Source organism: Anolis sagrei, chromosome 2, assembly GCF_037176765.1.
Source record: "Anolis sagrei isolate rAnoSag1 chromosome 2, rAnoSag1.mat, whole genome shotgun sequence".
Taxonomy (NCBI): Eukaryota; Metazoa; Chordata; class Lepidosauria; order Squamata; family Dactyloidae; genus Anolis; species Anolis sagrei.
In genome coordinates, this window is record NC_090022.1 from 230,783,313 (window position 1) to 230,808,005 (window position 24,693).

Below are 24,693 nucleotides of genomic sequence, written 5' to 3' on the forward strand. Positions count from 1 at the left end.
CTCAGTCCACTCCATTCTTTCCCTTGTTTTGAGGAAAAGTAGACAAGATAACATTTTGCTGAGTCTAAGTACAAAATTACATACAAATTGAAATCTTAATAATGTAGGGCTCCTGACCACTTGGAGCTCTATAATCACATTGAAGTGAATGTGGAAAATGGGCCTTTCTTGCCACATTGACAAGTAGAAGTGAAGGGACAGGTCTTGAGCTCAGATCCACAGTTCCCTCTACAATGCTTAAAATAAGAAAGGTTTGTGATTTTCTTAAAGTATTATTAAGGATAAAAGACTGTCTTCATCCTAGTGTATGTGTGATGACACTACCTAGTCATCTGTGTTTTTCAAGAGGGTGAAATGTAAAAACAGACACATAATCCTGCAATATCTTCTAAATACTGCTGGTCTTTGGCAAAAGCTATAGCTCAGCAACATTATGAACCCAGAAGGTTCACAGGTTACTTTGATGTAGGAATCTGTATTTTTGAAAAGTGTAACACTCAGAGTAGCCATATTAATCAAACAACTATGATCAGCTTTAAATGTTTACGGCTCTACTTAATTTTTTTACATCAGAAAAGAAATCTCAGATGCTATGGTTATTTCACAATAGGATATAATTTAGAACAACATTAAGTATTCAACACTTGTCACTTGCTACAATATCTTTTCTTTCTAAAAGCAGACTTCTTTGCATTCATTTGTTTATTTAACCAATGCTTTTTAGCAGAGGTGAGAGATAATCTCAAATCTTTGTCTTTTTAGTGGGAGACCATGGCATCATGGCAATTCCAATGCTGTCCATCTATTCCACTGGGAATTCATTTTTGTTATCAGAAGAAATTACATGAATGTTCCTGGACATCACCGTCAGCACCAAGGTTAGTGCATGAGAGGAGGCAGCAGCCAGACAGGAGCAGACTTTCTTTTTCTTCAGAAGCAGACTAGGGGCCCATTCAGAGAGGCCCAAAATGTGGGACCTGTCTGGGTTTTGACCAGGGGTGCCCAAATGACATCTACGGTAAAAACGAATTAATTTGGAATAACCGAAGTTATTCTGAATTAATTGAATAGCTCATTAGATCTAGGCCTTCCTAAAAGGTCTGTGTCTAATCAAGTATTGGGCCTGTGGGGACTCACTTCCGAATAGTCCTGAAACTACCTGGGGTGAGTCCTCATTTGCCATCCTGAACCTTTTGGGTTACTGGAGCCCAAAATCCGGGATGGTGCCCAGACCCACCTGGCATTACATTCCTTCACGCGCCCTCCTGGAGCAAGGAAATGACGTGACAGGAGACAGGGGGGACGGGGACAGGGAAGGAGGAATGTAACAGATGCCAGGTAAGTTTAACTTTACTTTTAGGGGTTATTTGTGGAAGCTTCAGAGGGGCTGCATGTCATGTCAGGTTTTTTGGGGGAGTGGAGACAAAAATTCGCACCAAAGTCAGTTTTTAAAACCCACTTTAGGCTGTGTGGAAGCACCCTAGGAGAGAACCAGGGATATTTGGGATCTCTTGGCCAAAAGACTGACTGCGGCTACAAACCTACACAAGACTCCATGGGAGTAAATGAGTGCCTGAACCCACTGAACTTGCTTCTGAGCAAACACAGGACAGTGCACTCAAATGGTCTTTGAAACTGAGACCCAAAGCTTCTGTCTTCCCTTTTTGTCAGAAAGCATTCCTTTAACTCTTTGAGCTTTCCTTCTCACAGAGCTCCTTTGGCTCTCTTGACATCCACAAACCAGTTTTGCAAATTAAGTCTAGGTCTATCAGTAAGTGAATACCATCTAACATAGTGGATGCATACGATGACACCATGAAGGGTTGGGGTGTAACTATTATGAAGGGACACCACATTTCAGAATTTCCAAACATTATGCTAGACAAGAAAGCCCCCAGAAGCAGTCAGGATACTTTCCAGAGCCATTAGTCTTCTAAAGTGGACCATCTTAATCATTTCTCCACTTCTGAGAAATCCTAGCAAGTTTAAATCCAACAGCATCTTGAAGACCCCAGATTCCCTACTCCTGGTTCACTAGCATAACAAAAGAGGAAAACAGATAGGATTTCAGTTACTTACCGAGGATCTGGCAAATACTGGATTTTCAGTTGCTTCAACAATTACTTGACGGACTGGAGCACCCATTCTTTGTGTGGCCTCATACTGATGAAGCTCTTCACTGATTCCTGAAACTGTGGTCTGAGAACTGTACTCAGAATCAGATGAATCTGACCCATTTTGCATATGAGTTGGTGGTATGGCAAACCTCACAGTGCTTGGAGGTGGCTCAAAAGTAGGAGTTGGCAATGTACTCCTTCCATTGACCGGAAAAACCTGAAAATGACAGTTTAAAAACCCTTAGTGGAAATATGTAAAACAATCCCACTCTGTTCCTTAGGTTCTGGAACAACAGACCAATCCATAGAATAAAATTGCTCCAACAAAACAACTTCCCTTCTGCAGTCCTTGCCTGATACCTCTAGATGTTTTGGGAGTGCTGCTTGAATCCCTCATGCCCAGTGGATAAGCTGGCTGAGGTTGATTGGAGCTGCAACCCAAATACATCTGGCAGATGTTAAGAGTGAATGGGAGTTGTGCCCAAAGGCTGTAGTAGACACTATAACCCAAAGCATCAAAGTAAACAGAGCCTTTTCATTGCCCCTTAACAGAATGTCCTTGCCAGAAAAACAGCAGTTGCCTTTTTCCTTTTATGAGAGAAATTTTAGTATCTATATGAGCAGAGAATTACTGTACCCTAAAAGACAAGAGTGAAGCACCTGCCTGCAATAAATTCTGTAACACTTAATGGGTTGTGGCATCCTCTAATACAGTGGTTCTCTACCTGTGGGTCCCCAGGTGTTTTGGCCTACAACTCCCAGAAATCCCAGCCAGCTTACCAGCTGTTATGATTTCTGGTAGTTGAAGACCAAAACATCTGGGGACCCACAGGTTGAGAACCACTGTTCTGATAGGTGAATAGTAAGACCCTGTAACCATGCAACCCAGTGGTTCCAAACCTTTGGTCCTCCAGGTGTTTTGGACTTCAACTCCCAGAACTCCCAGCTGCTAGGAATTGTGGAAGCTGAAGGACCTGGAGGACCAAAGGTTGAGAACCACCAATGAACCCATTTCAATTGTTTAGCTTACCAATGCATGGGGAAAATTTGTTTCTCTACAAATTTGGTAGATACTATGGCATGCTTTCTTTGGAAATTCCCAGAGAGGATTCTTCCCTAGGTGCTCTATGAACCTCCAAGTTCTGCAACACAACTGTATTGTATTGTATGCTGGGACTTGAAATCAGGCATTTGATGGCATTCAGTCATATCTGCAGTTTCAGGTAGCCACATTCTGGCTGGGAACGTTTCCCCTGCTGATATGGGGATCTTAAACCTGAGGCATCTTTTAAGTTTGCTGCCTATAACTTACAAGTGATGGCATGAATTGTTTATTACTGGTCCATTGTGATTAAAAATAAGAACATTTAGGTATTAAGAGTAAAGGGTAATGTGGGTTTTCTGGCTGAATGGCTATGTTCCAGAAGCATTGGAATGCTTCTGGAACATGGCCATACATTCCAGAAAACTCACAGCAATCCAGTGATTCCGGACATGAAAGCCTTTGACAAGATATATTTTTGTTGCCTAATGACAGCTATAGGAAGTTCAAGAGAATTTGCTTTCTAGAATTGACTGAAAATCATATTTCTTTTCATGTCTGTCCCAAAATGTTGCCTGAGTTTAAAGTACCTAAAATAATAAAAGCAACTAAGGGAAAAAAACAATTGTAATTTTCAAGGAACACAGTACTGACCTCAGGATATGGTCCAAACAGGGAAAGTAGAATGGGAAGTAGCACCAGTCCGTTCAAAGCACCCAAGATGGTTAAAATTGCCAAAACAGCAAAGAAATATCTGAAATATTTTAATATATTAACAGTTAAAAAGCAGACTGTGTAATAAATATGAAAATTATAAAAAACAAAAATTTAACTTATTTTATCACACTCATAAAATGGTAAACAAACATAGCATTAAAACTGTTTTTGTTTAGCATGCAATTTGTTTTCATGTGCAGATTCTTTCTTTTTACCTTTTGGATTAGAGAGGCTACATTCCACAAGCCAAAGTGTTAGTTAAAAAAAAAAGAGGAAAAAAAGCATGTTAATTTACCAGAATCTTGCAGCATGTAATGTTATTTATGAATGTGTTACACAAACACAAAAATATGGAATGTGAATTGAATGACTGAGCAGATTGAAAGCACAAACACAATGGAAGGGGCCCCCATTAGTGAAAACCCAGCAGAAGCAAACAAATGAAGTGAAGGGTGTAGAATTTAAACAATTTAGCCCAGAAGGAAAAAGAAGTCCACTTCTCCCAGCAGCTAATCCACTGTGAAATGCTTCCACATCTAACAGCAGAATCTCTAATTAAATCTCTAGTGTATCAGGTAAGGCTTTCCCTTGCCATTCATTAATCACAACTTTCCGCCTTGAATTCTGTGAGTTCCAGTTTTAGCAAATAGCTCAAATTGCAACCTTTTTAGACACAGGAACCAGCTTTTTGCAAAGAAAACGCAGGGCATTCTGTCGTAAGCCTAAGCATTGTACTGAGTAAGCGCACTCTACAATGGCAGAGCTGCATTGCAGGCTAATCTTTTGTTGAACAATTTAGCATCTCTGAATGCTCTTGTTTTGTGTCAGCCAATTCAAACATAAAGGCCAAAGCACTATGGAAGAAGAGGAGAGTGCACAAGTGGTTGTCCTTTCCCACCATTGAGGGCTAAGGTCTGGTATCCTTCATGAATAGGATGGTAAACCTGCCAGTGAGAGGAAAGCCTTACTAGATAGTATGGGTGGGGCGGGGAGGCATGGAGAATGGAGGCTTCGTTCCAAGATGCATTTTACAGCTAATGGATTTGGAGACTTGGATCTTAGGAACAGTCTGAAGGTGAAAGGGGAAGATGGGGGCAATCCCTCTGCCAATGCCTCTGCTGACTACATGTTTAAACAGGAAACACTCATGTGATCAGATCTATCAACATGGAAAGCTAAACTATCATCCCACTGCAGTAGGATTACATCTGGGAATTTCTGGTCTGCATTAGAAGAAAAGCAGGGGAAAAGTCAACAAACTAATCTCCTACCCTAATGTAAACGAACAGAGCTTTATACTGGGGAAACACCATCAACAAGAGGCGCTGGAGACATTTGCATCTCATCAGTCTATCTTAGAATAAACAGGCTGATTATAGATCTGATCACTCTGAGTATACAAAACTTCGATTCAGACATTATGTTGGGCTAAAACCAATCCCTCTCCGGAAGTTTGGGGCCTTCCACAACCTTGAAACAAAGCCCAAGCTTTGCTCATTAGCCATAGATCTTTACTTTTTAAAAACCAGAAAAACAAAACAAAACCCAGATTCTGTTAGACAATGAAACTGCTAAGCAAAAATGAAGCTTTGAAGTGCTACAATACTGGTTTTTATTTTATAGCTGTTAACTATGGAGAATGGTAGCTGTAATAAATGAAAACAATGGAAACTAAAACACTAGGACCACGAAGTATCCAGTTTGTGTAGAAGGTGAGCACAATAATCAATTCTGAAATGGTATTTTCCAACCCCAAATGGGGTCCCCTTAGCTCAATGGTGGGATCCAGAAAATTTTGGCAACAATAAACATTTTCTGAACCTCACCTAGTGGCCGTTTTAGACATTTACCCAAATCTGTTTTCCTCTGTTTACAGTGGACTCTGCCAAAGATGCTTCGGCTGTATTACATAAAAAGAAAAATCACCCTGTTTATTATGCCTTGCAAATACTAATTTGTTATCAGTAAATGCTTGATTTTTATACCTGTTTTATATGCCTATATACCTGGGGTCACATAAAAATTTCCCTGGCCCGAAAAGGTCCTGAGTGGAAAAGTTTAAGAAGGTGGTGAGAGGATGGCAAATGAAATTCAATTCAACATAACTGAAAGAACAGTATCTGGCCCTTCATCTGAGTGAAGCTAGCTCAGGAAATGGTGAAAGACGAGCCATGTGAGACGCACAGCTCTCTACCCAACACCTTTCCATTGCTCACATCTGATCTGTCTCACCATCTCTCCACCCCACAACACCTAAAGTATTAAGTGTACAGTGTTAAAGCCTTCTACCCTATAGCCTTGTTTCAGGTATTATCTTAACTAAATATATGAGGGACTAATGGGTTAGCCCTGTTTCTTCTGACATTGCCTTCCTCACAGGAAGTGATATATGTATGAAAGCTCTGCACTCAGTTCTACACCTTGATTTTGCTGACTTGAATGGAGAGCCTCCATGCAAACAAAGCATTCTCTGCTTATGACAGATAGGGTTAGCAAATAGTTAGCATGATCCGCTTCCTTACATGTTTAGTTAAAGCTAACAAAAAAATTATGCAAACAAAATTTTTCAATGGCAGAAAAGCCACTGAAATCCCCAATCATGTGGACAATTTTAACAGAAAAGAGGAAACCATGAAAATGAACAAAATCTGGTTACCAGTATTAAAAAAACCTCTAGGATCAGGACAGCAAATAAAGGGGAATACTCAAACAACACTAAACAACAGGAATACTAAAACAATCAGGGCCAGCTAATATCTCCCAACAAAGGTTCCCCCAGGCAATAACCAGCCAGACTTTGCAGCTGCAAGGCCATTCAATGCTAATTAAGCTGTCCAATTGCAACATTTACACAAGAGTTTTTTCTCCCACTCTGGACATTCTACAGATATACAAACCCCACTCGCCTAGTTTCCAACAGACCTCACAGCCTTGAGGATGCCTGTCATAGATGTGGGCGAAATGTCAGGAGAGAATGCTTCTGGAACATGGCCATGCAGCCCAGAAAACTCACAGAAACCAAGCCTTTTCTCATTTATTTTCCTTATACACACAGAGACCTAGGTCCAATTTCAGATCTACTGGAAGTTTCTGGTCATGTGGGAAGGAGGGGACAAATTACAATCGGTTTCTATGTTGGACTGAATGTAGATGGAGAGCATTAGTTCATAAAGTTTTGAGAGACTGCTATATTATATGCTTTGCTATTATCCTCTGTATGAGTGTTTTAAGAGCTTTACTTTTTGTGTTGATGGATATTTTTTTCATTTATCAGTCTAAATGTCAGCTCATAGAGCCCTTTTTTCTTTTATTCCATTTTATTCCATACCTACTCACATATCTAAGTTTTGTATTTTGGTTATGCAATGCCACAAAGGAATAGTGTTGCCTTTCTGCCCAGCATCTTTGCAAAGACTGTCAGGAGCAAAAGAGAATCTATTTCATCACCTCTTAAATCCCCTCCTCCCATCCACAGCAATGGGGGTGGGGGGGGGGTGGACTTCTTTTAGACTTCTATCTGCCAAAACCATATTCTTAATTAAATCCACAAGAAAAGAGGCTCCCTTCAGCTCCAAACAGAAATACCTTCGGGCTCCACTTTATGGATTTTATGTTACCCTCTGTGATGTTGTAAAAGTGCCTGCCTTCTCTTATTTTACACTGGACATTTTATTTTGGTCAGTCAAATTTTGCCATAAACTTCAATCAAGAAGAAAGGGAAAAGCTAGGGGGTTCGGTTTCAGGATGTTTATACATTTCTAGGCTTCTCCACTCAAAACATTCTTGCATGTAAATAGTTTCAAAGAGTGGTTGGGTTAAAGGTCACGCCCAGCTAGCCACTGGACAATGCTGGCTCTTTGGGAGTAAATTTACTGAGCAAACTAGAAGGCTTTCTGACTTGGAATTGAAATTTTCAGGAAGAAAATCCAGGGTTTGAAATGAAAAGAGCACATTAAATGCAGACAGCAAATAATAAGCAGAATGAAAGTAGAATCATGAGATATGAAAGCACGGCACATTATGCATGGCATTATGTCAGCAAGTAGAAGGAAATGTGCAACAGCACTCGCATGTAAGAAATCTCATTTAATTGCTATTTTGACAAGCCAGATTCACTGGGGTGCCCCAACATAGCTACATGCCCAAGTGTAATCCAACTGAAACAGTTTCTTAATCGCATATCACATTATTCAATTGCAAGAGCCTTTGACCAATCAGATAAATGAGATTCCAGGAGTTTGTGTTTTCAATCAAGCAGACTGAGTGAGGCAAAATGGACATATGATTTACCTGACAATAAAGTCAAACTCAGATCCTGCAAGCATTAAGACGCCAAGCAGTGTAGACACAGCTCCATCCAACACAGGTGCAAACATGTGTTCTAATGCAAGGACAGCCCTGTGATTCTTGTCTCCCATTGCAGTCAGAAATGCCTAAAAAAGAATGAGGTTCATGCCATCAGATTAGTGCGTACAACTCATGGAAATACTTTGTTTCATAATGAAGAGGAAAAGCAGCACAATGGAAATCACTTAATTGACAATTTATTCCTATAGATATATATTATTTCCATTTCCCCCAATTAATAAACTCCAGGACATGACATGAAGGCTCTAACTGAAAATCTATAGATTTTGATCTCTTGAAGGGAAAATGAAATGGCAAAACATCAGGGCTGTAGCCAGAAAAAAAATTCGGGAAGGGTTGAAAATTGGGGGGGGGGGGTGAAACCTGCCTCTTAGCTCAGAAGCTGAAGCAAAGAGCACAGCAGGGGGCAGAGCAGCCTTCAATAGCCTGCAGCTCCGCCCCTGTCAACCACCTCCACCAAGTCTGGCCTCCTTAATGAGAGCATTCAACACACACACACACAACTTGGTTGCTTTACTACATCGGCTATTGCTGCAAGTAATGACAGTGTGAATAAATTGTCAATATTTGCTTGAGATAGTGCTGGAGGGACTCTTAATTTTTTGCATCTCATAGACTTAGCACAGGGATTTGGTTAACCAGTTAAAATTCATGAGTAAACTAGGGGGTTCTTTTAACCTGAAATAATTCAGGGGGGGGGGGGGGTTAAACCCCTAACACCCCCCCCCCCCCTCACTACAGGCCTGCAAAACATTGTAAGTTGTATACAATGCTTTAGTATGCAAATAGTCACAGACATTATATAGGTGTCACTGAGGCAAACTGTAACTGTATAATAAAATGAATGGCATGTGTAACATATGGAAAATACAATGTATTAGAAGACTAGCACTGGCTAGATATTAAGTATCCATAATTCCTCTTAAATTCCGGAGGTTATACACAAAATCTGCTAACTTGAGTAGCAGATCTAAGTATGATATATTTTTGTTAGTACTCTGAGTCTCTTCTTTTTAGTCACTTGTATAGATTCATTTATGTAACTGTATAGAGATAATTTTAGTTGCAGAATTCCAAATCTCATCAAAAAATTAACATATGCTTTGGCTGAAATCAAGATGTTGTCTAAGCAAAACTTTGGTCTTGGTTTGTACAGCTGGAGTCCCCGGTGATGCAATAGGTTAAACCCTTGTGCCGGCAGGACTGCTGACCAAAAGGTCAGCTGTTCGAATCCAGGAAATAGTGTGAGCTCCCATTTGCCAGCTCCAGCTTCTCATGTGAGGACATGAGAGAAGCCTTCCCCTGGGCAACATCCTCGTAGAAGGCTAATTCTCTCACACCAGAAGCAACTTACAGTTTCTCAAATCACTCCTGACGTAAAAAAAGCTTGCACAGTTAGCATCATGACAGCCATGCTAACAATGAGCAACACTGTGTTTAATAGACAGTAAAAAATGAAAGCATGGATGAAGTGATGGGAACAAAGGGAGAAAACTCAGATTTAGAAGTTTTAAAATATAGCCTGCACTGAAGCCTTGATACTGTTACTTTGATACTCATGCTGCTGTAACGAAACCAAGACTCTCATTAGTGACAACTTGGTAATAGAATTTACAATAAGAAAGTAGCTGAAGTCATTTCAGCACTATCTTGGCTTACTTAAACTGTTTTAAAAATGAGCAGAAATAGAAACTTGAAATAGCTTGGGAAAATTGGACTTCCAAGACTTACTACTGTCAGTACTTGGAACGAAATGCTTAAAGTGAACCCAGCTCTCTTTAAAGCAACATTAGCTTAAACAGTCTTCCCTATCCCCATGGATACTTAACATTGCTGACAGTAATGGCCTCTATATTTTGAATTTACTTGGACTGGTAGCATACCATTGGATAGTACTGGAGAACCTAAAGAGGCCCTCAACTTCAAAGGGGAAGATTTTTGGGAGGGTGGGTAAGAGAAAGATGGATATTGAATCCATGGATAAGAGGTTGTACTGTATTTAGTTGTAATCCTTACAATCATAATGCAAGGCGGATCAGTAAGGATATCCCTAATATTGTAAGGCTGGGTCTAAAAATGTGGCTTGCTCAGAATTGACTTGTGTTTTTGTGACTGAGGTAAGAATCCAACTAGTCTCTTAGAGAACTGGGGCAGTGCGGTGCCTATGTCATTTTTGGCCATACATAACCAATACATATGGGCAGATGAACTATATATCAGTAAGTAGATTTTATGGACTAATTTGAAAAAATGTAGATGCTTCAAATTAATATGGTACACCCGTGTGTGTGTGTGTGTATTTTTATTCTCAGCATACACCAAACCAGTGCAACTAATATGGATAAGTGGAAATCACCTAATAATAATAATAATAATAATAATAATAATAATATAATTTATTTATATGCTTTTATCTTGCACAGGAGCCAAAGCGGCTTACAACATATTAAAGTCATGGAAACAGCAATCCATATACATCGATAATTATAAAACATCATAAAATAAGCAGTTTAAAACAACAATAATATACATTCACATTCTTGTGGCATCATGTCAGATTATATTGCACTTCGTATTGCACATATATTCTATCAAGTACTGTGAATGAGTTTCTTACCCAACCCGCTGAAGACATCTTCATTTCTAAAAATCAGAAATTCACGGAGGTGCTAGCCATCCATGTGCAAAATGATTTTGGGCATAAAAGCGAATTCAGACATAGGGCTGATCATATTCTGACACTATACAATTTGGAGAAACTCAAACCAAGTTGACACAAGTGATTTTTAAAAAAATCTATATTGAAAATGCACACTCTTGACTGCACTTACCAAGGCAATGTGAACCGTAAACTCCACTCCAATTCCAACAGAAGCGATCAAGATGACAACAGGCACAGCACTCAGTTTAATTCCAATAAGACCCATCATGCCAAATAGTTCCACTGTCATCAGAGCGAGCACCACAACCTTAAAAGAATTCAAAAAATGGTCAGCAAATATAATGGAGGTGGGAGCAAACTGATGTGTATTTTTTAAAAACGCAAATCCTGCTTTAATGAATTAAATGTTCATGCCTTTGGAAATTGCAGTTTAACCATTTCCTTTGAAGCCGAATAGTAACCAAGTAATACATTTTCATTTTTCGTTGAATTTGGCAATGCAAATGAAATCATGTTGTCCATTGTCTTCTTCTATCTAACATTCCACCTCTAGTCTGAGTAGGGTGATTAATCCAAGTAAAGATGCAAGGCTTAGGCTCCCCTCTTCCCCGGTCTTTTGACCAAATTATAGAGTTAAGTGAAGATGACTCCCCAGTAATTAATACATAGGAAACAGAGAATACTGCAATCAGATGAAAGGTATCAAGTTACAAAGGGCCTCTTAGCTTTGAAGAACTTGGAGGGATCTGCTTGAACAAACCAAATAGTAAAAGTTAAGGGGAAGTTTTGAATTTTTTAAATTCTTTTGTCTACTTGGCATTTTAAAAAAGACTGATGTGAGAGGGGAATAACAAAATATGTACCAAAACAAAATAAAAAAGGAGGGTGGGAGAGTCTTGAAGGCTCCTGTTAAAAAGATAAATTTACTTTCTGTAAACAAAGTCTACCCCTTGTAGCAACGACAATAAATTATTTTATAAGCTAATGACTCATGAATGATCATATACACAGCACATGTCTTTTGAAAGCTATTCTAGACTAAACATTTACCTTTTAACATACCTGCTGTACAAGTCTATAGGTCCCCAAACTGGTAATTTCTTTTTGCCTCTACCCTTTTATAAGCTATGGAGAAGTTCATAACGTTTGGAAGTAATAACAGCAACATTCCATGTGGAAAGAATGCTTACATACTGAAAGATGTCCAGAGCGTATAAAAGTCTAGTCGATACAAATTATGTTTACCATTTCATTTCTCCTACACACCATGGCCCTGCACTGAACTTTCCTCCCACATCCAACCCAGCGCTAGTAAACCTGTGGTCTGATGACAACTTTTCAGAAGGATAATCTCATGAGAAGGGTATATCATAACACAAAGTCAAGTGCTGGGGGGCTTTGGTATTTTATATAGCACAGTAGGGTCTGGACAACATATACCAGAGATGTGTCAAGGTGGACCTTGACTTGGGTGATTCTTCACAAAGGTCATTTGAAAAATTTTGAGATATGGGTTGCAGTGAGTTTTCTGGACTGTATGGCCATGTTCCAAAATCCTTCTGGAACATGGCTACACAGTCTGGAAAACTCACAGCAAGTCAGTTATTCTGGCCATGAAAGCCTTCACCAACACTTTTGAGATTAGGTTATTTTAAAAAGTTGTAAAATACTGGCCTATGATTCATAAACCATATAAATGAAGGGCAAGAGCCTCGTTTCCAAACTAAAAAATCCAGCTTAACAAAGTTACAAGTTGGGTGGAAGGGACACTACAGCTCCCAGACTCCCCAATAAACATCAGCAATGATCATGCTGGGAAGGAAGTTACAGGGATTTGTTTGCTTGTTTAGTTGGTTTATTTTTTAAAAAAGAAAATCAGTTTTTTCAATCTGTAGAAGAAAAATATGGAAGCAGAGTTTCCAGAACACAATAAACAAATATTTGCGAAGAGTTTAAAATCATGTCATAGATATTACTCAGCTGTGTACAATTCTAAAGTTTTTACAGAAGACGTTTAAAAACTTCTCTTTATTATTTTTCTATGTCTCAAAATGAGTGCAAAAGTTTAGATGCTTTTATTTTTACATTTCAGCTTCGAGAGTACTCCAAAAGGACTGAGGCTATTACGGCTTATACCTTTACCATGAACCCTACCCCCTCAAGTTGAATAAATATATCATGAATGATGCAATATGCATACTCCATCAGTAGCCCAGACATAAACAAAACCCTTCCGACTGTAGCAAGAGCTATGCTGAAAGGAATTTGACTTCAACGGAGACTTACAATGATCCCAGCCGTCCAGGGGTTCAGAAGGAAGAGGGCACACACCAGAAACGTGCAGGCCAGTACCACGCTGATGGATAAGAGGAGCCAATGACGAAGGCCAATGTATTGTTCCCAAAAGAGGAATGGATATCCATTTGGATAACTGGGAACTCCGAGGCTGGTGTAGTTGTTGCATATTGCTCTTACTTTCTCAATAGCTTCCACGAAGTCAGAAGTATCACGCAGTCCGTTGAGGTAGAAAGGAAACTGAGCATATTCAATAGGCTCTGCCTCTGGGACTGGGGAGAAAATAATAATTATAATTCAGTAACTACATATTGGGAAACAGGCATTGAAGACACAGTAAAATAGACATAACAGTCAGCATTTTATCTTTTGAGAACCTCAATGTAAATTAATTTGCCTCAAAAATGCAATTTAGGTTTATCAACAAAATGCAGCATAAACAGTCCTTGGCATTTTGATGAAGTGTAATGTCAGACTGTAAGCCCTCTCACTATTGTAGCATGATGTTATATATCCTGTTACAACTGCTCTTACCCTTACGCTGCTATATGATCTATGAACCTTATTGACTAACTTGTTTGCACACCAGCCACCCTCCCACAATGAGACTTGAAGTATATCTTTGGTTGTAGCTTATCATACCTGTTTATTATTGTTATCATGCTGTTTTATGTTGTTTCACACTGTTCTTATATTTTTACATGCTATGTTTTAACTCTGTGAGATTGGGCCTGGCCCCATGTAAGCCGCCCCAAGTCTCTTTGGGAAGATGGAGGGGGAGTATAAAAATAAGCTATTATTATATTAGTATTATCAAGACACTGTGAGGAAAACCTCTGAAATACTTCATGGGAAATATAAGCATTCATAAAATCATAGTTTGTTGTGGATGGAGTGTTGTTTTTATTGTGGCTGGTTTTTCAATAGTTTTCCCCTTTTCTTCATTTTTGTCAATTTTAGGTACAATATTGTGGTATGGTCTGGTGCAGGAGGAGATCTATGGGGGTGAACCATGAATTACTGAACTAACATGAATTGCTGAACTGGGTGACACTAGCCCTAGTGACACCACTGAGTGTGAAAGTACTTGAGATTTTGATGGTATTTTTTAATTCAAATGTTTAGATTAATTTTAATCACTCTCACGGAGTCACCCAGTGCACATCACTCTGATGCAAGGGTGTTAAATTTTAAACAACTGATCAGCTGAAAGTGCTAGAATCCCTAGAATAAAAATTAATCCAGTGAAATGGGTCCAATTTATGTAATTAGTTTAACAATTTAAATGGCAAAATGTCATTACATTTGTTACGTTTTCCAAAGTTACTGAAAATGAGTTACTGAAAACAAAGAAAGCTTAAATACTTCCAATGGCAATTTCAGGAAACTATTTTTTTTGTCCTTCAGTGACATGGCATACTCAAACTTTCCATGCTTCTTTTCTTTGAAAGGAATACTTAGTCCATCCTCCACTCCCCCTATGCATTTTCTACAAGTGGCTCTGAGTTCCTCCTCTTGTTACTCGTGTGTGTTCCACAGCCTACAGGATCATTCAGCTGACTTACTTAACATGGTTTGCCCTATTATAATCTCCACTATAAATTTTCATTTAAGACAAAACTTGGCTGACTGCCCATTAACTTTAGGATTCGGATATAGGAAGGCACAATTTGCTTGTTACCCCGTTGTATTTCTAATAATGCTACCATTTTCTACCTCTACTCTCGCCACCCAATAACCACTAGCCATTCACCCAATAAATTTGGTGTAAAAGCAAATAAAATCAAATTAATAATGCGCTTCAGAATGCAAATGGGTGACTTTAAGTAAGGATTGTAAGGAAAGAGGATACTCTTGTATACAGATCTCTTTCTCATCTAAACAGTTTAGGCAAAATGCAGGTGTTAAGAGAATGACCTAATTTGCCAGAAACGTTTTGCTGGCTAGGCTGACAGATTTAGGATAAACATGATATAATTTCCGATGCCTGCATTTGCAGAGGCAGCATACCACATGAACTGAGGGCTTCCCTTACATATAAATAGCGTGCCACATTAAAATGAAACGTGTAATGCAAGCTTTAGACTTCTAAGATAAACTATTAAAAACTTCATTTTTCAAAATGACGAACAACTGCAGAGGAATGGCATTCTTCTACTACATTACACCACCACATCTGTCCTCCTGAGTTTTTACAAAGGAACACAATATATTGTTCTGTTTACGGTCTGAGTTCTGTACAATGTCAACTGACTGGAGAGCTGCTGCACCTTGAGAGACAGGCTGAGGTACTTATATAAACCATAAGACATTAAAGTGAAATGTTCCTTACTGGTAACTGGCATATAGTCGGCTTTGTCATGGACCCATTCTGGACGGTGGGGACGGATATTGGCTTGAGAGGCAGCGTAAGCCACGGGGTCATTGCTAACCCAGGCAGTCAGGTAGATGTAGAAAGCCTTTGGGTTAATGATTCCATTTGCATCCACCAGGCGCTGCTTAGCCAACTGCACAATGGAAAGAAGCATTTCAGTATGGATGGACATCTAAGGCTCCTGCTCAAATATTTAGACACAGAAATCAGAGAATGTGCACCACACTACACAAAACAAAATAACTGTTTTGTGGGAAACTTTATATTTAACAAGGCTGATATAGCCAACCAAGTGCTGACAATCTGGAGGAAAGAACCCAACATTTTTATAGACCAAACTGTTTTCAACCCACTTTGTACAGAGTAAAGTGCTTTACATACTATTTGTTAAAAAACATTCAATCAGCACAAGGTTCCAGATGAAGATGGAGCCAATTAAACCCAAATTCTTTTTTCAAAAAATGTCTGCAGCCCAGAGGGGAAAATGGCAAAGTTGGAGAAACATATTCAAAGGTGGTTTTGAGGGAGAGGGAGGGGAAAAAAGAAAAGGAAAAGAAAGGAATCTGGCAAGAGTCCGATGGACGTCTGTGTGCAGTTAACCTCTGTTGTTAACACTGAAGGAAATGCCACCCAGTAAATGGAGGAGAGCTATAAAAATAAAACAACATCTGTATAAATTTTGCTAACACTTGCCTCCTATGACCTATGTATTCAGAAAATGCCCAGCACCAAAAACCAGATGAGTGCACTCTTGCTGAGGTCACGTGGACAAATGAATTTGGGGAGTATGAATCAGATATATTCTAAGATTCTGGAACAAAGGGCATCTTGCCAAGGAAATGGGGGCCACACATAGAAGGCATCCAGAAGAAATAGCAAACAAGAAAGATTTCTGGTCTCTTTTGTTTATTTTTCATTTCAAACTCTTGTTTAAAGTTTGAAAAACAACAGTGACAGCAGTCTTTCTTTTCTAAAGCTGGAATCTAGAGATCTGGTATCAATTAGTCCACAGGATATGCAACAACGGCAAGTCTTCCAATTGTCTTTAGAACTGCAGAGCACAGATCATGGGCCTGTGGGTACAGCAGCTTGATTCCCCCCGCCCTCCTAATCAGAGGAATACGTATCAAGAGTCATAGGCCAGTCATGTTTTTTCATAATATGCACAATGATGGCTGGGGGAAAAAAACTGACTAAATCTCTTTTGTCTACCTTTCCCCCCTACCAGATGCTTTCATAATGCCCTTGGATTTGACAACATGCTGCATATTATACAAACAGATAATTTTCTTTTCACAAGAACCGATATTATTGTGATCAAAGTGTTCTGGATTCGAATGCAAAGTGGAGATGTTGTTGGATTGAAGTTGTCATTAGCCCTAACCAGCAATTGTAGCATTGAGAGATGATAGGAGTTCTATCCAACAATATATTGGGGGGCGGGAACATATTCTCACCCCTTAATCTAACAGCAACTATTTGTGCATAGTGGCACCCAGAAAACCACTACTAATAAGATAATTGTATTGATCTTTTCCTACTTGAATTGAAACAGTGATCTAGCATTCAAAGACAAGGTAAGGATTACACATCATTCTTTGTTGTTCTTATAAGCCTTCAAGCTGACACTGATTTATGGACACCTCACAGAATAAACAACACTATAGGAAGGGTCTTTGGCAAGATTTATCCGGGAGAGGTTTGCCCTGGTCTTAGAGAGTGGCACTTATCTAAGTTCACCCATTAGGTTTCTACAAGCAACAGCAAACTCAAACCCAGTCCTGTTTTGACACTCCAATCATATGTCACAAAGGTTCTCAATAACCTTTCCTTCACTGACTCCTTTAATGACCCTTTTAAAATCAAAACCAATAAGGGGGGATGTTTTTCTCTCAATCTGATCAAAAATGGTCAGGGACTATATTCTAGTGGTAGGCTGATCTTGGGACCAAAAATATTAGCATATTTTGAATTTCAATAGGGCTACTACTTAACAACCAGTTTGTTAAATATGGAGTACTCTAAGCACACTTAACCTTTACTAACCTGATATCCTCCAGATATCCTGCACTAGAACTTCCAAAATACCATAGTCAGCCAGTTGGTTTACATACTGAAAGATGAGGGGGTCTAAATTCAAAGTGTAAGAAAGCAAAGTACAGTATAGCAAAAACAAAACCATCAAAAAAAACCCACCAGATCTGATGTGTCCAGGTTGCTACAAAACAGAAATAGTTCCATTCATGTAACTGAACTGCTATATGTAGAGAGGAGACCAACCTCCACTGAAGCCAAAAGCTTTTTATTAGCACACAGGGAAAACTACTTGGGCAGAGAGGCTTAAATCACCTCTATCGGTGCATGGTAGAACCTCACTCACAGCTTACCCCTAGGCACCTACTGTCAAATAAAAAAGTAATGCTTCCTTGCTCATTACACAGTTAGCACAATATCTGATTTAACCTTGTCAGAACCTTGCATGAAGTTTTCTACAATATTCTCTCAATGCAAGTGTCCCCAAAAAGATAAGGGAGTGGAATAGTCTGGATAACAATGGCTAGCATATTTCTTAATCTGGAAGGATCTTATGCAATAACTAAGAAGTGGATCAGTAGTGTATTTTCTAATTTATATGCCAGAATCTACCCATCTGCAAGTCATCCTCACAATCCGATCTGCTCAATTCTACTTTCACCCAACCACTGACCACATATTCCAAACAAACCCCAAGGGCAATCTACAAAAGTTACTGCAACAATAGCTAAAGCCAATAGGCTATATCCAAGTTATTCCTGCCAATAAATAGTAAGTCCAATGGACCTTGTAATATTTATTTCACTGAATATGCTGTAAATACAACCAACATCAAATTTTGCCCAAGCAGATATACAGTCAGTCCTCAAGTTACAAATAAGGTTCTGTGGGTTTGTTTTCAAACTGAATTTGTTTGTAAGTCAGAACAGGTACATTATTTAAGTGTGGCACTAGACACATATACACACATACACCAAAGCTTTGGATGGCAAAGGGAAGGGTTAACATCCCTGTGGTGTTTCTTTAGTTGTCCTTGTTCAGAAGATTTCACATCACTTTCTGTCCCTGTGACAATTGGATTTTGAAAAAAAAATGGCTTGTTGTAGAAACAGGGATTGGTGAAAAAGCCTCAGTGGAGACACTTATTCCCCACAATAACTCTTCCAGAAGTGAATGCCCCTTCTGAGAGGTAGATCTCTCTTACTTCCTCTTGTCTCGACCCTGTTTGTAACTATGAGTTGTTTGTAAGTCAGATGTTTGTAACTTGGGGACTGCCTCGATTAAGAATAAGATTCATCTCAGTACTCAAAACTGCCAAGCACAGAACAACAGGAACCGTAGTGACATCTATTACAAAAACAGGTACCACAAATGACTTTAAGAGGAAGAGAGGGAAAAATAATCCCCCCCCCATAGGATCTTAATGAGTGAGAAAACTTGTAAGAGAAAGATATATCTTCGAATAGATGTGATCTATTCACTGCATGTTGTCCCAATGTGATTCTTTTTATTTTTTGAGATCCTCCCCAAATTTAATGGGGGGGGGGGGTGCCCTCTGAATGGCAAATAAAATGTTCCTAGAGAGGCAGTTCACATTTATTCACACCTTCAGTGCTCTGCACAATTACCTTTACCCCCCCCCCCCCCCCCGGAAAAAAAGTGGCTTTACTAGAAATTGTAAGTTGCAAGCAGAAGCAACTGCTGGTTGGGATGCTTCAGCAGCATGAACCACCAGCGGATAGCATGGGTGAAAACTGATCTTCACCATCAGCCAGATTTAGGCAATTTAGGCCTATGACTTTGAGGACTGCCACTGATTTTTCCACTCATCAAACATTATACTCTAGGTGGCCTTTTCTGTACCACATTAAGTGGCTACATTTTGCAGTGGTGTTTCTGACTTGTTATCAAAGGATGCTTCAGTGCTCTAACCTAGGATTTCTTTCTCTAAGAAATGCTATTGTTGTAACAGTCATATAAGGCTAATAGAAGAGCCTTTGGCCATGGCTGCTACCTAGAAATCCAGAAACATTTCTCTTCCACACTTAGGCTTGTTTATGCATCTCAGGTTCCAGGGGAAGTTGTGACTTCATTTACAACAATGGAAGTACAAGATCCATGGGGCCTCCCAACATTAACACATTTGTTTCAGTTGTATTGGGGTTTGTCTCATCTGTACTGAGGTTTTAATGTATTCAATCACACCCAGTTCATCACTGCTTCCAAACATTCAATCAGAACTTCCTTAGAACTTTACTTGGCTCCACAGAAAAGAAAAGTCAGAATCATCATCAACTGACGACACTTCAACTAACATCTGCAGCTAAAGACACCCGAGATAAAACTGAACCTTACAATACTGCTTAGACAGAGCCACAGGGGAGCTTCTTAGCATGCCCTACAGTCTACAGCTCTTGCCCTCATTATGCAACTTGGAAGGTAACATTGCAGTGAAAACAGCCATAAGTCCAGAAGAACTCATCAGATCATATGACTGCTGTTTGCTTCATCTATTAGGGCAACTATCAAAGTTTTTTTCCCCTAGTCAGGCCTGATAAAGATGAAGGTAACCTAATCAACAAGCAGTTCCTTGAACTTTGCTGTTGCCTATTTACCAGGAACAGCCAGCAAATATTCAAGTAGAGGATAGAAAACATGTTGTTATTTATTTGTTCAGTCACTTCCAACACTTCATGATCTCATGGACCAGCCCACGCTAGAGCTCCCTATCTACGGTTGCTACCCCCAGCTCCTTCAAGATCAAGCCAGTCCCTCAGCTTCTTCAAGGTCAAGCCAGTCACTTCAAGGATAACATCCCACCATCTAGCCATTAGTCGGCCCCTCTCCTTCCATTTTTCCCATCTTCTCATTTCCAAGCTTTCCTGCCTTCTCATTATGTGGCCAAAGTACTTCATTTTTGCCTTTAATATTCTTCCCTCCAGTAAGCATTATTTTCTGGAGTATGTTTTGGTTTGATCATCTTGTGGTCCAAGGCACTCTCAGAATTTTCCTCCAACATTACAGTTCAAAAGCTTCTGTCTTCCTTCGCTCAGCTTTCCTTATGGTCCAGCCCTCACATCCATAGGTTACTATGGGGAATACCATTGCTTTAACTATGCAGATCTTCATTAAAACAGTTTCCTCAATAAAAGTTTCACAATTGCCTCCCCCAAGAGGGAAGGAAGTAGCCCATTCCTCACATAAAGAAAGATACTCATCATCTCATAACTAACAAAATCAACTTTTTCCAGCTGGATACAACCAGCCAGGAAAGACAGAGGTCAAGTTTACAAGTATCAATCAGACAGTTCCAAAGATTCCAGCAGAACTCAGGTGAAACCCATCTTACCAATTGTGGCTACCAAACAGTGTGGCCATAGGCATAGATTCATACTTTTAACACAGCATTTACAAATGAACAGAGAGAAAGATGCAAATGTCTAAAAATCTATCACAGCAAGCAAACGTAAATGCTATTTTTCTACCTCTTTGTGGCCAGGAGGTAATAATAAGCCTGAGGAATCCTCTTTCTGGAAAACAGTGCACATGTGATGGTAGAAGAAAAGTAGCATTCTTCACTGTCATCACTATCATGAAGTATGTCTTCAACTAAGCTCTTCCTTAGGTATTGAAGGTTTCTACAGTTACTGCTTTCTACAACTACTGCTCACTCTGCCACTCCTTTTGCTTCACTATCCACAGAATCCCCGGAGTAACAAGGTAATGTTTGGACTCTATCATGCATGATATATCTCAGAGCTGTCCTATCAACCATCCACATTAATTTACAGTTCATCACTCAGTTTTTAAAAACAGTATGTAACACGCATTCTTCATTTGCAACATTTCACTTAAAAAAGAAGCACAGTCGCATTTTTAAAATACCTGGCTAATATTAATGGGTTTCTCTCGGATGCCTGACATGGTTTGAACCAGGAGTTTATAAGCCAGGACAGCATCCTCAGATCCATTTTTGTAACTGTTGAGTGTTATCTTCCCAGATTTCCAGTCATTGTCAAAAGCCTCCTGAAGTCCTGTTGAAAAGTGAGGGTGCAGGATAAAAAAAACAACATGTCATTTACAGGCTTCCAAACCATTTAAATGTGCCTCTTTCAAACTATTATTGAAGAGGCTTGCAGGACTTTGCAGTTTTCAGTCCCCAAGTAGGTGCTGACAGGCAATGTGGAACATCACCACCACTTTCCCAGAGCTCTTGACTCTTGTTCTGACCATTCCTCCCTCCTCCCTATAGCCCTGGAACAAGCAGAGTCTGGCTGGAGTACTGTCACCTGCCTCCCAAGCAGATGTTTGGGTGAGTGCCACAGGCCTGAGACACATGCGTCTCCCAGACTCACAGCCTCAATGTAGACTGCCTTTCCCATCTTCCAGCCAGTTTATGGAAGACTGCCAGACTGGAGTTCCAGACAGATCTCCTGCTGCCTCAAAACTGGGCTCGTCCTCCCACACCCACTTAGCTAAACTCCACCACACATGAAAACATTCTGACATCATAGCACTACTGTGTGTGTGGCTGAACACATGGCTTGTATTCTGGTGTATATGTGAAGAGCAGAAACCATATGTGTATATTGCAACTTGAAAGACCTATGTGGTTGTATGTTCGTGCACAATGCTTATACACGGGGAAACACCTTCCTTCTCAATATATAAATAATTTGTGCATCTAAACTGGATTTTTAAATAAGAAACCTTCTAACACAAAAAATGTCTGTGTGCTCTGTGCATTCCAACAATTGTCGTGTAAACAGATACAAGACTAAAACCTGGTTGCACTAATCTAATAAGGCATGGAGGACACATGTGGGAAGGGATAGTGCTCCAAGAACCACAAAGCGTTCACTGGAAGAGCTTAGATCCAAGTATTTGCAAAAAAAAAAAAAAAAAAAAACAACAACAACAAAAAACCCCACAACAATTCCAAGAAAAGAATGTACTCCCCCTGTTCCCCAGCAGTCAGGAATGTATTTTGACTTAGAACATAGTTCTGGGGGATAGTGCAAATAATTATAAACACAGGGCTACAACTGCAACAAGTTAAACAAATTTAAGCCAAAGGAACAGAGTGGGTTTGATTAGGAGTAATTCTGCAACATCTCAGCTCACTGTGAAACACTTCCACACCAAATCCCAAATCAAGTGAACATTTTAGCAGTAGTAATTCCAAGATCTTTTAAAAAGTTCTCCAGGCCCAACAGCAGCAAACAGCAGATACTCTGCTCAGCCCCAGGTTCATTTTATGTGAACAATTTGATTTATACCAAAGTTATAACTTGTACCAATGTTTCCTTCACAGGTATCCCTGAAATTAATAAGACTAAATCCATTGTTAGTTCCCAACTAGAACATACACAGTGAACCAAAGGAATTTAAATAATTGTTGACTTACCAAATGCCCACTGATTTATTCAGTTTGCTCTAGCTGGGGACTAAAATTGAATTAAGACATAGAATTGCAGGAGAAATGATCCTGGAGGATCGTGCCTTTTGATTGTAATAGCAAAATTTGGGAGAAATGGAGACCACTATCCAAAAGAAAACTTTCCTTCCTTGTGGCCCTCAAATGAATTACACAATGGGAAAGAGACACCCAGCACTCTGTTGTTTCAGCTACCGCTAGGTGCCGAAGCCATAGGTTATATGGCAACATGACCAGAAATTCCACCACAAAGCCGGAGGAAAAGGAAACCCACACTCCAACTTTCAAACTTCAAACAGCAACTCAGCTCCTTCTTGAGCACAGCATGAGTGAACACGATTTTGTCAATTTGTTCCATCTGTTCAACTTGTGCAGCTAATACAAGTTGTGGGATCTGCTGCCAGCACGTGTAAAGATCACAGCCAACACCTATTCACTCTCAACTGTTATTTTCCTCTTTGCCATCCTTTTTCAAGGAGGTGGAGAGGCTGGGCAAAAATACCTCACAGCACAAATTTGGATCAGATTTAAAACAGGAAGCCACAGCCCAGCACAAGGAGGCTGTGTGAGAACAGATGAACGAACCACATGTCTAAGGAAAAAGAGAGGAAAGCGAAATGGGGGGAACGAGAGGGGGTGGAATCCACCGACCCACCTCACAGCCACCTCGCAGCTGCACTGAGAGGCTGTAATCAAAACCATCATTACAGATCTGATAGGTTAGCTACAGCTATAAAGAGATAAGAGCAGTTGGAAGAGAAAAACATGGCCTAAATGACACAGCCTTAGGCTCTGCATGCTCGTTCTCATTTAAAAAAATGTTCCTCTAAAGTTGCCTCCCATGTAGAGATGCAATAAAACTGGCTCAGAAAGCCTAACAGGGTTCAGGACAAAAGTGGTAGATGAACAAGCCTGCCAAACCTGTCACATACAGTCCTCCATGACCTAATCAAGAAGCATACATATATGTATTCAAGTTGCCTTTTTAACTTATGGCAGCCCCATAATTTTTATAAGGTTTTCTTGAGCAAGAAAAGTTATACCACAACAAAGATTGACATCTATTTATTCTAATTCCACCAACAAGCCTTTATAACAGGTATGGGCAAATTTCAGCCTTCCGGGTGTTTTTGATTTCAACTCCCACAATTCCTAACAGCCTACCAGCTGTTAGGGATTGTGGGAGTTGAAGTCCAAAATATCCGGAGGGCCGAAGTATGCCCATTCCTGCCTTATAAGCATTGGACTTCAACTCCCACAATTTCTAACAGCTGGTAGGCTGTTAGGAATTGTGAGAATTGAAGTCAAAAACACCCAGAGGGCCAAAGTATGCCCATGCCTACCTTATAAGCATCCATGTTAAAACATTGGTTCCTGGGGGGGGGGGGGGGCATTCCTTTTTGTCAAGATTTTCCCTTTTCTTAAACCATTCAGCACACTAAATGGTTGGAGAAAAGACTACATGTTGTTAGCATATGCATATCTAGTATAACATGCCTTGAACTTTTGGAATAGGATAGGCTATAAATCTAGCTAAATAAACAGTAACATTTCCAAGAGAGTAATCCTAGGGTAAGGTATCAAAATAAATAAAACATAGGGAATTCTGCAGAAGGAAAATAGAGTAGTATGGTTACGATGAAAACA

General features: G+C 39.7%; 1 protein-coding gene across 3 annotated transcripts in view; it reads right to left on the reverse strand.

Moving 5' to 3' along the window:
• The window catches only part of PTCH1 (patched 1), a 120,773-nt gene that overhangs the window by 5,610 nt on the left and 90,470 nt on the right, over positions 1 to 24,693 (reverse strand). For 2 of the 3 annotated variants that reach the window (XM_060762069.2, XM_060762068.2), the window contains exons 16-22: positions 21,495 to 21,643; positions 15,534 to 15,708; positions 13,193 to 13,473; positions 11,076 to 11,213; positions 8,167 to 8,309; positions 3,814 to 3,913; positions 2,080 to 2,334 (exon numbers count right to left, since the gene is read on the reverse strand). In XM_060762069.2, the coding sequence (XP_060618052.2) occupies positions 2,080 to 2,334; positions 3,814 to 3,913; positions 8,167 to 8,309; positions 11,076 to 11,213; positions 13,193 to 13,473; positions 15,534 to 15,708; positions 21,495 to 21,643 (1,241 nt within the window). Of the gene's footprint in view, positions 1 to 2,079; positions 2,335 to 3,813; positions 3,914 to 4,091; positions 4,109 to 8,166; positions 8,310 to 11,075; positions 11,214 to 13,192; positions 13,474 to 15,533; positions 15,709 to 21,494; positions 21,644 to 24,693 lie in introns of those variants that run through there. The other variant, XM_067464457.1, reaches the window with a different exon arrangement.